Raw genomic sequence first — 13,252 nt, 5'->3', positions numbered from 1 at the left:
TATATTTGAGTGGCTTTTGGCCTTTATAAGTGGTGACTGATTGGTAAAGATAAAAAAAGAACTATCCTCTGTTTCTGCATTTTTTAGATGAGGATTGATAATTCATATTATTTGCATCATTTAGATCACTGTTGTCATCTTGAGTGTTATTTTTACGTTTCGGTTGATCATAACATACAACCTACTTTAGATATATCTTGTCAAACTCTGTAGTTCTTAAGATTGCAGATTGCAGAAATTGACAAGATAAATCGAAAAAGGTTGGCGATCGCATTGGCTGAAACATTATGAAAATAACGAGAACAGTAGTCTAAATAATCCAAATAATACGAAAAAGAAACAAAGCAATAAAAATCTTAGAAATATATAGAAAAGATGTAGTTTTAATCAAAATAAAAAAAGTTTGTTGTGATTATTCATTTTCAGGTACCTGACTATTTTCCGAGATTCAGACTTCAAAGACTTTGTGGTTTATCCCAGTGAATGGAAAGGAAATGATGTGAGTTTAAATTCAATTTGATAAAAATAAAAAATAAAAAAAAGAATCCACTGAAAAATGTTTATCTTTTATTTGCAATTTCTTTCTTTCCTTGCATGGCGTTTTTCAAAGGGAGGTAACAAATCAAACGTCCTTAAACCATTTATACATGAAAATCAGATTGTTTTACTTACAGATTGCAAAAATAATAGCAGAGTCGAATAATATTAAACAAGCAATTGCAAGACAAGAATATAAAATATAGATTTACATAAGTGATGTTCAGACAGACGTACATAAATGCATAACAGTGAGTACCGAGTAGACGTCAGCAGAAGGAGTGAACACAAAAACAGTGTGAAAATAAACAAATGTAAAAAAAAATATAGAAATCTGCACAATAAAGAAGATTTAACAATTTACATATTTTTGTAATTTAATTTTTATAGTTTACCAAGTTTGTGTGTCTGTCTCCATTCTTTTTCAAAGTGCATCTCCTCCAAGATGCAAGGTTGCAAAATGGCGCGAAGTGGGTCAAATGATCTCATTTTTGTAAACCATTCTTTTATGGATTTTTAACTGGTAAAAATAGGTGCAAGGGGTCAAAACTGAAAAAAATTGGGACTTGGCAGGTGTAACGACTCAATATGTTATTTGTAAACATATGCAAATATGTTTATTTTTAAATCATTCTTATTCATCTGACGATAGCTCAAATGGTAACGACTAAGACTGCAGTGCTATATGCTTTGTTTTCGATTCTAGGTGATTGCACCCAAGTCATATAATTTTTTGTTTTAACTTTTGAAATTACTACTATATATTGGATACTATATAATATATAATAATCCATAGAGAATTGACTATATGATAATAAAAACGAAATCTGTATAAATTAAAATATCATATTTAAGCGTATTTTAGACTGGGCAACGTCAGGCGCCCAGCTAGTAATAAATATAAACAATGATTGCAATTGTATGTTGCGTGATGGACACACGTTTGTGTAAATAATAACTAGTGATGGGACGATACTAATATTTTTCCCGATTCCAATACAATTACTGATTCTGATTCCAATTCCAATAAATATACTAAAATTATGCTGAAAAAAAAATAACAACTTGTTTATATTAGATTTTAGTATAATATTGTACTAAAACAAAATCTATTAAAATAACGCACATGTTCATTTTTGTGTGTGTGTGTCACTGATAAGTTGTAAAAAAAAACAACTTTACTCAACTTTTTCTGGATAAAAAAAAAAATTTACACTTTTTCTTGATTAAAAAAAATTTACTAAACTTTTTCTGGAAAAAAAAAACATTACTAAACTTTTTCTAGATTAAAAAAACATCATTAATGAATGTTTTGTGTTTTTTAATTTAGAGAACCAAACATTTCCTCATAAATGAATTTACTTAACTATTTTCAAAACAGGATTATGATGCTTAAATTAAATTAAAGTATCTTTCTTGACAGGAATTTTTACTTTAATTTTTAAACTTTTGGAGAAAGTATATCCAAATGGCAAAGCTATTGAAGTTGTTTAGAAATTTTGTTATCTCGGTGGTACTTTTGAGAATAGCAGCACAGTGAATAGTGTATTTTACAAATCGACTCTTAATTGGGCAGAATCGTCAGTCAGTATTTTTGTTTGTTTTTGTTTTTCAGCCAATCAAATAAGTGAAAATATTTAATACTAAAAATAAGTGCATGATATAAAAAGTCAAACAGTTCTTTTCTTTGTCTTTCTTGTTCTGCTCCTAAAAAATATACACCTGCAATTGTCACAATCCGCTTTTGGGGTCACAAACTATATTCAACAGTATTCAATTGAACGAATTTTCTCTACTCCAATATTTTAAATATCCTTATGTCCTTAAAAGCTAAATCACGCATCTGGCAAAGGACCCCAAGAAACGTATAAAGAGATGCACATGAACACCCCTTGACAAACAGGAAAAAATGTTGAGAGATTTTCATGGACTACTAAGCATAATCCCATGTGAAGAACATAAATGCTGATCAACGAATGCAAATGTACACAAGTCTGTAGATACAGACACTTTCACATTAAATATACCTGTTAAATGAATGCATGCACACATAGGTCCATATTACACCATCTCACCTGGTGCTACCAGATCAGGCTGCCTATTGACTTCCTGAGACGAAATGCACCTACATCGATTTCTGTTTTTGCTTTCTATTCTCTTTTGTAAAACTTAATTATGTTCTACAAAAACAAAATAAAAACAACAGCCCCCCCTCCCCTTCCCCCCTCCTTTTTTCCTTCCCTACTTCCCGGTTGACCCTGTCGGCAGGGCACTAGAATACGCCGACTGCCCCCCTGCAGAGGGTAAAAGTCCCTCAACGGGGCTACCTGTTGGCCGTGGGTGGCAACCCGTGATGCCTAGGAAAAGGATCCTGGTGGCTGAGCAACCGATGCCTAGGGAAAATAAAGATACCTGTAGCAACACTCTACTTTGGCCTTATACTAGGCTAGACGGGCGGTTGGAGAGGTCCGATCCAACCAATCGGCTAGTCATGTCAAGCCCTAACACTTACACTGAAAATGTCAATTATAACATCTAAAAAAAAAAAAATAAATAAAAAAAAAAAACTTAATCCAAAGATAATACATTTCATTACTACAAACATAGACAAACCAGTTAAGTGTTAGAAGGCGATGGCAAGAGCCAATCAATTGATGAGACAAAAACCACACAACTGCTCCCTAACGAACGTTTCTATCAAACTGGGAAAGAAGAAACTAAAGGAGGAAACAGGAAATGATGGAACAAACTCAATCAATTGAGTATATCTCTTTTGTATCCCTGGGATAAAAGGGCGAATGGGTTTCCCCCCTAACATCTCCCAATTTCGGGCTCCGAGGAGGGTGGGGAGCAAGAGAAATGAAAATCTAAACAAACTTCTATGGATATAATAAACCCAAACAAAAAACCCAGAAATCAAAAAAATACTACAAAATCGAAAAGAACCCACTCTGACGTAACCAGCTCAGACAGTGAACAAGAATATAACTATGAAATAATTGATAAAGAAAAATATCCAAGATTCATAGTAATCGAAACCTTAGAAGGAAAAAAGATCAGCGATCTATCTCCATTCTTAATTGAAAAAATTCTGTCTCAAAACAGCAACCCAAAAACAGCAAAAAAAATGAAAAATGGCAATCTACTTGTCACCGTCAACAACTATAAAGACGCAAAAAACATCTTAGAGATGGAGAAATTCCATATCTATAAATGCAAAAGTTATGCTCATGAAAGACTAAACACATCAAAAGGTGTTATAAAAAGCCATGAATTAACCTTGGCTACAGCAGAAGAAACAGAAAATGCCCTAAGAAAACAGGGAGTAATCGATCACGTCCGAATAAACATAAAAAGGAATGGTCAAACCATACCTACAAAAACCTACATACTAACTTTCAATACACCAAAAATTCCCAAAGAAATAAAAATCGGATACACAATAGAAAAAGTAGAACAATATATACCAGCCCCTCTGAGATGTTATAAGTGTCATAAATATGGACATAGCAGAGAAGCATGCAAAGGACAGAAAATATGTGGAAAATGTGGCTTAAAAGAACCTAACCACACTGAAAGTGAATGCCCAAACGAAACGAAATGCCCAAATTGCCAAGAAAAACACCCAGCATACTCTAAAATATGCAAAATCTACACAAAAGAAAAAGAAATAGCTGAAATAAAATACAAACAAAACGTGCCCTTTCCTGAAGCAAGGAAAATAGTAAGCTCTCGAGAAAAAATAAACACTTACGCAGATATTACCAAAACTTCAAACCAAACAAACCAAACCCAAAACCAAGACCTACTTAAACTAATCTCTGAACTCAAAGATCTAATTGAAACTTTAAAAACTAACCAAAACGAAAACAAGAAACAAATACCAGTATCTTCGAAAACTCAGCCAAATGATCTAAAACAAGTCCCAAAGAGCAAAAAAGAACCCGAACAGCAAAAACCACAAATAAACCATGAAAGATCCAAATCACGTACAAGGACAAAAGCAGAAGATAAAAACACAATATCTGGAAAGATGGAAACAGAACGGGAAAACACAAATCCTCTTTCCAAAAACCAAAGCAAACAAAAAACAGAGACAATATTAATCGAAAATGAAAACAAATTTGAATTGATTGAAATCGAGAGTCACAGGAAAAAATCTAGCTCCAAAAACAGAACTGATCAGGAAGAGAAAATGGAGACTGAGGAACCAAGCAGTTCAAGTAAACACAAAACAAAAACCACTCAAAACACAACAAATCAATAGAATAATAGATATAAAAACCTAAACAAAAACCAAACAGAAAAAAAAAGGAAAAAAAATAAATAAACAAACTTACCTATGGAAATGAATAAAAACATCATACAGTGGAACTGCAGAGGCATAAAACCAAACTACGAAGAAATCAAACATATAATAGCACAATATGACCCCAGCATAATCGGCCTACAGGAAACTCTTCTAAAAGAAACGGACACCATCAACTTCAAAGGATACCACATCTACAATCAAACAACCAGATCACAAGCAGATAATCGACCCACAGGTGGCACTTCAATTATAATAAAAAAACAGATACCACATATAAAATTACAACTCCAAACAAACCTACAAACAATAGCAATTAAAGTTACACTTCACCGACCAATAACTATTTGTTCAATATACATTCCACCTAAACATAAACTAAACAAAACCGAAATTGAAGATCTCATAACACAACTCCCCATACCTTTTATATTAATGGGGGACTTCAACGCCCATAACAAAATGTGGGGAAGTGAGAATATTAACCAAAATGGGAAAATCATTGAATCATTACTGGAATCACCCGAAGTAACTATATTTAACAACAAAACACACACATACCTTCACCCAGGCACAGGAACGACATCAGCTATCGACCTAACACTATGCTCCCCCACAATATTTATGGGCTTCCAATAGGAGGTACATAACGACCAGTACGGCAGCGATCACTTCCCAATTTTTCTCAAAACCCAAGAACCTACAACAGAAGAATCAAAACCAAAATGGCGAATTTATAAAGCTAACTGAACTGAATTTAGCAAACTTTGCACAAATTTAATTAATCAAGAAATAGTTAACAAACCAGATCCTATGTTAGCTTTCACCAATACACTAAACGAAATAGCAATCAAGACAATCCCAAAATCTTCCACCAAACCACACCCAAAATCAACGCCATGGTTCACAATAGAATGTAAGCAAGCAATAACCAACAGGAAAAAAATGCTAAAACACTTCAAACAACATCCTACAAAACCCAACCTTCAAAAATACCTACAAGCACGAGCAAAAGCACGCTATATTATAAAAAAAAGCAAAAAAGAAACCTGGCAAAACTACATTTCCAAATTGAACAACAACACTCCATCCAAAAAAACATGGGAAATAATAAGAAAAATAACTGGAAAAAAACTTGGAACATCAATAAATAATATAAGTACACCAAATGGTAGACAAACTATAGACAAAAAAGAAATAGCAAACATAATCGCAAATAAATTCAGCCAAAACTCATCATCCAACCACTACTCCCCCAAATTCCAAAAATACAAAAACAACGCAGAAAAAGAAAAACTCAATTTCACATCCAATAACAAAGAATACTATAACACCTCTTTCACTACAACAGAACTAAAAAATGCAATTCATAAAAGTAAAGATACAGCTACCGGTCCAGACAACATCCACTACCAATTTCTAAAACACATGCCAGACACATCTCTCAACATTCTCTTACAGATAATTAACAAAATATGGTGGACTAACAATTTTCCAAAACACTGGCTCGACTCCAATATCATCCCAATTCCTAAAGCAGGAAAAGATCACTCCAACCCTACCAATTATCGTCCTATCACCTTAACAAGCTGTATATGCAAAACAACAGAAAGGATGGTCAATACAAGACTAATGTGGCATTTAGAAAAATATAACCTCATTTCTACACACCAAAGCGGATTTAGACAAAATCAAGGTACTAATGACCAACTTATTCGGCTAGAAACATATATTCGTAACGGTCTAATAAGAAACCACCACGTGGTCTCAATCTTTTTTGATATCGAAAAGGCGTATGACACCACGTGGAGATATGGAATCTTGAAAGATATTCATAATATGGGAATCAGAGGAAACCTAGCAAAATTTATCCAAGAATTCCTATCCCACAGAACATTTAAAGTATGCTTAGGAAATACAACATCAGATCAACACACACAAGAAACAGGTGTACCACAGGGTAGCGTACTATCTGCCACCCTTTTTCTAATTAAAATCAACGGTATAATCGAAAATGTTAACATGGGGTTCGAAAAAACACTATTTGTTGACGACTTTTCAATAACTTGCTCATCACCAAATATGCCAACTATTGAAAGACAAATGCAACATTGCCTTAACAAAATAGACCTTTGGGTTAACCAAAATGGATTCAAAATGTCCAAAAGCAAAACCACATGTATCCACTTTTGTAGGAAACGAAATTACCACCTTGACCCACAGCTCAAACTAGATGGACAACTAATACCAGTAGTATAACACACCAAATTTCTAGGGATCATTTTAGACAACAAACTAAACTTCAAGGAGCACATTGACAAATTAAAACAAAAATGCTTAAAAGCAATAAATATCTTAAAAATAGTATCAAAACTAGACTGGGGAGCAGATAAAGCTACAATGCTCAAAATATATCGCTCACATATCAGATCCAAACTGGATTATGGTTGTGCCATATACAGCTCTACTTACAAATCCTACAAAAACAAACTACTAAAAATACAGAATCAAAGTTTAAGACTTAGCCTGGGAGCCTACCGAACTTCTCCAATGGAAAGCCTTCACGTAGAAGCCCAAGAACTACCCCTGCACTTAAGATGGAAAAAACTAGCGTTACAATACGCAATAAAACTACAAACCAACCCCGAAAACCCAACATACAAAACTACCTTCAACTTACAATGTACAAACTCTTATTCAAGGAAACCAAAAAGTATACCCTCCTTTGGACACAGAATTAAAGAAATAATACATCAAATCAATGAAAACCCCGACAATATAATTACTCAGAAAACAAACGACAGACCCCCATGGACATTACACAAACCAGAAACCGACATAACACTTACTACTTAAAAGAAAAACATTACAAATAATATAACAAACAGAAGCAACTTCGGAGAACTAAGAGAAAAATATGCAGAATACATAGAAATATACACCGATGGGTCTAAAACTATAGACGGAACAAGCGCAGCATGCACAGATGGACAAAATCAATATCAAATAAGACTGCCCAACGAGGCTTCAATATATACAGCCGAACTGCAGGCCATCAAAATAGCTCTCAAACACATCAAAGACATCAACGAACAAAAAGCCATAATATATACAGACTCCCTATCCTGTATCATGGCCCTTGAAGTAAAATCTAAACACCCTTTTATCACAGAAATTATACAAGAGTACAATGAAATAACCGAAAAAAACAATAAAAAAATTATAATAGCCTGGATACCAAGTCATGTCGGCATTCCAGGAAATGAAAAAGCAGACAAACTGGCTAAAGAAGCCACAAACCACCAAATGGAAAAAATTAAAATACCACACACAGACCTAAAAAGAAAAATCAACGAATATATAGAAAACATGTGGCAAGAGGAATGGAACAAATGCACTGCAAACAAATTGCATGAACATCAACCAATACTTAAAAACGAAAAACAAAAAATTTTTAAAGGAAGAAGAGAAGAAATTGTACTAAACCGAATAAGAATCGGACATACAAAATTAACTCATTCCTACCTAATCAAAGCGGAGCAAACACCAAATTGCACACTCTGCAACCAACAACTAACAATTAAACATCTACTGACAGAATGTAGAAAACACAAACACACTCGGAAGAGATATTTTAAAACAACAAACATTAGAAAAGTGTTCCAAGAAGTGGAACCCCAACAAATCATAAACTATTTAAAAGAAACAAACATATTCAAACTCCTATAAAGTAAACAAGTAAAATTCAGTTTAGAAAAACAAATCTCTTACAACTAAAACAATTTTTCAGAAAACCTAAAACATCTTGCTCCAAAAGATAAACTTTTTCAAGAAACTTAAAAAATTTTTTACAAGAAACTGAAAATCTATTATACCAACAAAACTTTTTTGGCATTAAATGACTCTTAGAGGTTTAAATGCCGTTAAACAAATACACTCACTCACTCACTCACTACACCATCTCACTAACACAAAGACACACTAATACACATGCACATCTTCACATGCCTACACTACTTACACATACATAAACGCACATAGCCCCAGCCGAAATGAACACAAATAAATTATCTCATATTGTTAAAATAAGTTCACTAATGCGCCAACACATTTCTTCATACTTATACATTTACACACATATAAACGCACACGCGGACGAAACAAACATGCATACTCCATCTCTTCTCATGCAAAAAAAAACAACACCTTCAATCTGAATCAACGGACTGTAAGAGAGGAAGGACACAATAGCAATCCAAACTTTAATCAAAATTCCTGATCGTCAAACGCTGAAATAACTCTTGATAAATGTTTAAGAACTTGGCATGAGGAGCTTCAGCTGATTCTCAACTGAATTTTCTTGAAATATTAGAAAACATAAGTGGTATTAATGGTTTTGTTTTATTTTTAAAAGTGCAGTATCAAGATTTTTGAAAATATATAAATGTGTGTGCGCATATATATACAGGGTGTCCGTAAAGTTACTATACAGTCTTACAAGTTACTATACAGACACCCTGTAGTATATTAACAGTACAGTAAGATATTGTATTAAAATATTTATTTGTAACAAAAGAAATAAAAAGACAACACCTTTATGTTTATAAAAATCTCAGAAAATACACTATTAATACAAATATAATACAATAAAACAATAAGACTGTATAGTAACTTTGCGGACATCCTGTATATATATATATATATATATATATATATATATATATATATATATATATATATATATAGGTTAGGAGCCTTGACTGCCGTACAAACAGTCGGGTTTCAATCCTGGTTTGAGGTAGTTGCCTGTCTAGCCGCACTGATGAGCTGTGAAACAGCGAAACAGTACTGTATGTGGATGACTATAATGCTCCTCACCTTGAGTTGAGCATATTGAGAAGTGAAACACGAATTACCATTAGCATATAAGCGACGCTCTTTGTGTAAACAAATCGAGCGGAGGTATTTCGGACGATGTCAAAACATCGTTAAACTCACTACTCGCTCAAGCAGCCGCCAATAGCGTAATGGTTAGGAGCCTTGACTGCCGTACAAACGGTCGGGTTTCAATCCTGGCTTGAGGTAGTTGCCTGTCTAGCCGCACTGATGAGCTGTGAAACAGCGAAACAGTACTGTATGTGGATGACTATATATATATATATATATATATATATATATATATATATATATGACGTGTTCGGTGGAAGAACAACGTAAGCGCCACTTGATACTTTTCAAAAGAGGTTGAATGTTCGGAGCATAATGATACTTCTTTGGGTTCTTTGGAGTTTAATAATCGTGTAATGGAAGAAATTCATTAACTATTAAAAAAACAAAGAAAATCTTATCATTCTAACAAAAAGTACAAATTTAACCAGATATACTTATACTGAAATATTCTTCTCCACTTCCGATTTACTGTTTCTATTTCTCACTGAAATTAAATTTTTTAGATGTTCGACTTTGATGAACAAAAATGATGTTAGTGTTCATTGATTTACAACTATGAAAAAAATCCAAACAAATAGAACAGAGTTAGGTAGGAAATTTAAAGAAAATCTATCGTCTTTAGCATCCACATTTCAAAAGACGTGTATCAAATATTCAAACACTTATTTTCATATAAATACATTGAATTCAGCAATGATTTGTGATTAGATACTCCTTGATATTTACGCGTTTTAAAGCGTCATATGATATGTGTGTTTTATCTTCTATACTCGTATCATTTTTTTTTTTTGTGTATATTGAGATATTAAATCTTTTATTCATGTTAAAAAATACAGTCAAAATCAACGATGAACAAAAAACTTAGGCACATGGCCAACTCAAAAGGGGAGATTTTGGGGGTCGTTGGTCATCCTTGTCACTCCAGAACTAAACAAAGTCAAAAGTTTCTCCCAGCTAGTATCTTCTTTCACCATAATACCGCATTCACCCTTTCATATTGGGGGACGTCCTAGTAACTCCCAATTTTTAAAACATTTTTTATTGACGTGTAAAAACAAAAAAAGATAACAATAAAATGGTACAATAATTCATTTTTGTCGAGGGCGGGGGAAGAAAAATAAAAGGTGATTAGTAGGACCCTCCTAACCCCGTTTAGTTGATAGACTGCCCGTTCCACTAGGTTTGTAAAAGGAACCTCGCTTCTGCGGGTCAGTCTCTAGGTGGGGATGCCCTCTAGATGGGGGGTGAATGGAGAAAAGAAAATTTTTGTGGGTAAGGGATGGAGGTTAGTTTGTATTTCTTTTTCTCCAAGATGGGTAAAATTTAGAGGAAGGGGTGAAAACAAAAATTGCAGGTAAGAGGGGATGGGGATCTTGGAGGCTTCCTAATCTGGGAGGGATGGAACACACACTCAGCTAGCTGAGAGACTACTTGTTTAATTTTACTTTACAGAACTGCGCGTTCCACACCTAGGCGGGGAACACGTATTCAAATTTGGCTCCTCTTCGTACACACAGACTTGCCACATGTATCCATCTTCTGTCAAATGCCGCGTGATGCAGCCTTCTTCTATCACATCTGATCTTCACCCGTAGTTGGTGTTTAAAGAACGCGATCAGATCTTGATCAGAAAAAGACAACACCCCCCAGCAACCTTGCAGACGCGACGTCCAAATCACCATTCTCGCCACGGCCAGGATCGTAACGTAGACCATTTGTCTTTCCCGGTCCCACGGCGGCCTCACGTTGTCCACAACATTGGATACAGTAATTGGGCGAGGATGCTCAGGATCGATGCGAGCCGTCACTCCGCTAACATACAACCAGTACTGGCGGAGTTCGCGGCAATCGAAGAAAGCGTGATCCGTAGTTTCTACGGCCGTTGTCCCACAACGGGGGCAATCAGGCGACTCCAAAAACCCGGAACTGCATTGTATGTTGTTGAGTGGAAGTGCATTTCGGGCCAATCGCCAGGTCAGAGAGAACTCCGAATTGTTCAGATGACTCGAACCTGGCGCCCAGCTCCACGCGGAGCGGATCTCACTCTGCTGCCACCCCAAACGCACGCATAGCGGGTCGTCAGCGGCTCCCTTCACTAGATCCCTGTGGAGTTCCCTACGGGTAGCAGTCACAAGGTCACTGGACCTTGGTAGTCGTTTTAGCGTGGCTCGGCACTCTTTCATGTAGGCAGATTCTCCCCGCGGCCTGCGACGGCTCTCAATGGAAGGGTCGAGAACGAGGTCGGGGAAGGCGGCAGTAACCACGGGGTGCCACGGTTGGTCATCCTGCATATAGTGGCTCAGGAAGGCCAGCCTCTCAGCATCTCGATGACACTTCAAGTCCGGCATTCCCAAGCCTCCCTCACACGGACGTTGAATACAGACCTGTCTGCTCACCCAGTGTCTTCCTCTGTCCCAAAGGAGCGAGGACAAGAGTTGGACAAGAGCTTTTAGGTGTTGTGCAGGCAGGGGAAGTACAGCCAGTCGGTAAAGGATGAGAGGAAAGACGTAAGTGGCGCACGCCTCAGCTCTACCCTTTAAGGAAAGTTTCCTAGGAAGCCACGAATTGACTGCAGCCTCCACCTTTGACCGTACCTCCAACCAATTCTTGTCAAGCTGGAGACCCGGTCCGAACCACATACCGAGGATCCGGACCGGGCCATCTGTCCAGCTGAAGGGCGCAGGGAGGTTTGCGTTGCCACTCCATGCGCCCAACCGCAATCCTACCGACTTGTTGCGGTTTATCTTGGCCCCCGTGATTCTTTCGTACTGTGTGAGTGCCTCCGACACGACCTCAATGTCTCTGAAGCCCGACACGAAGATCGTGACATCATCGGCAAACGCGGATACCTTGGCAGCTGAGCCGCCAGGCAGAGCCATTCCGCGCAGGGCCGAATTTGCCTCCCCATGTCTCAGCTTGCGGAGAAGAGGCTCCAAAGCCAGGAGATAAAGCAGGGGTGACAGCGGACAACCCTGACGAACCGACCGAGAGATAACAAAGGGTTTCGAGCGCTTTCCGTTGACTTGCACGACAGCCATGGGCTGTCAATACATTATGGAGATCCACTTGCAAAAGTCCGGTTTAAAACCGGCGGCCTCTAAGACAGATGCCAGGAAACGATGGTTGACCCTATCGAAAGCTTTGGACTGATCTAAGTTGATCAGCGCGGCTTCCGTGTCGTCATCTATTCCCCCCTCTAGGATCGTGCGGATCAGGTGCAAGTTGTTCTGAATCGATCTCCCCTTCACAGCGTAGTTCTGTTCCGGTTCAACCAACTCGTCGATAACAACCTGCAGCCGATTCGACAGGACCTTGGCCAAAATCTTCAACTCTGTGTTTAGCAGAGTTATGGGTCTGTAGTCGTCTAACTCTTCCCCTCCATGCCCGTCACCTTTCTTCAGCAATGTGATCACTCCCTTGGTCACCTGCCCTGGGATGGATCCCTGAGCAAACCAA

General features: G+C 36.8%; 1 protein-coding gene across 1 annotated transcript in view; it reads left to right on the top strand.

The window, feature by feature from the left end:
• LOC145289182 (cilia- and flagella-associated protein 337-like) overlaps nucleotides 1–13,252 on the top strand; it is a 1,233,457-nt gene that overhangs the window by 648,307 nt on the left and 571,898 nt on the right. Inside the window, exon 18 of the mRNA XM_080136389.1 lies at nucleotides 427–499. Within this exon, the coding sequence (XP_079992515.1) occupies nucleotides 427–499 (73 nt within the window). The remainder of the gene's footprint in view (nucleotides 1–426; nucleotides 500–13,252) is intronic.

Source organism: Euprymna scolopes, chromosome 2, assembly GCF_053919585.1.
Source record: "Euprymna scolopes isolate OS-2025 chromosome 2, ASM5391958v1, whole genome shotgun sequence".
Classification (NCBI taxonomy): domain Eukaryota; kingdom Metazoa; phylum Mollusca; class Cephalopoda; order Sepiida; family Sepiolidae; genus Euprymna; species Euprymna scolopes.
This window is presented reverse-complemented; position numbering and strand designations above follow the sequence as displayed.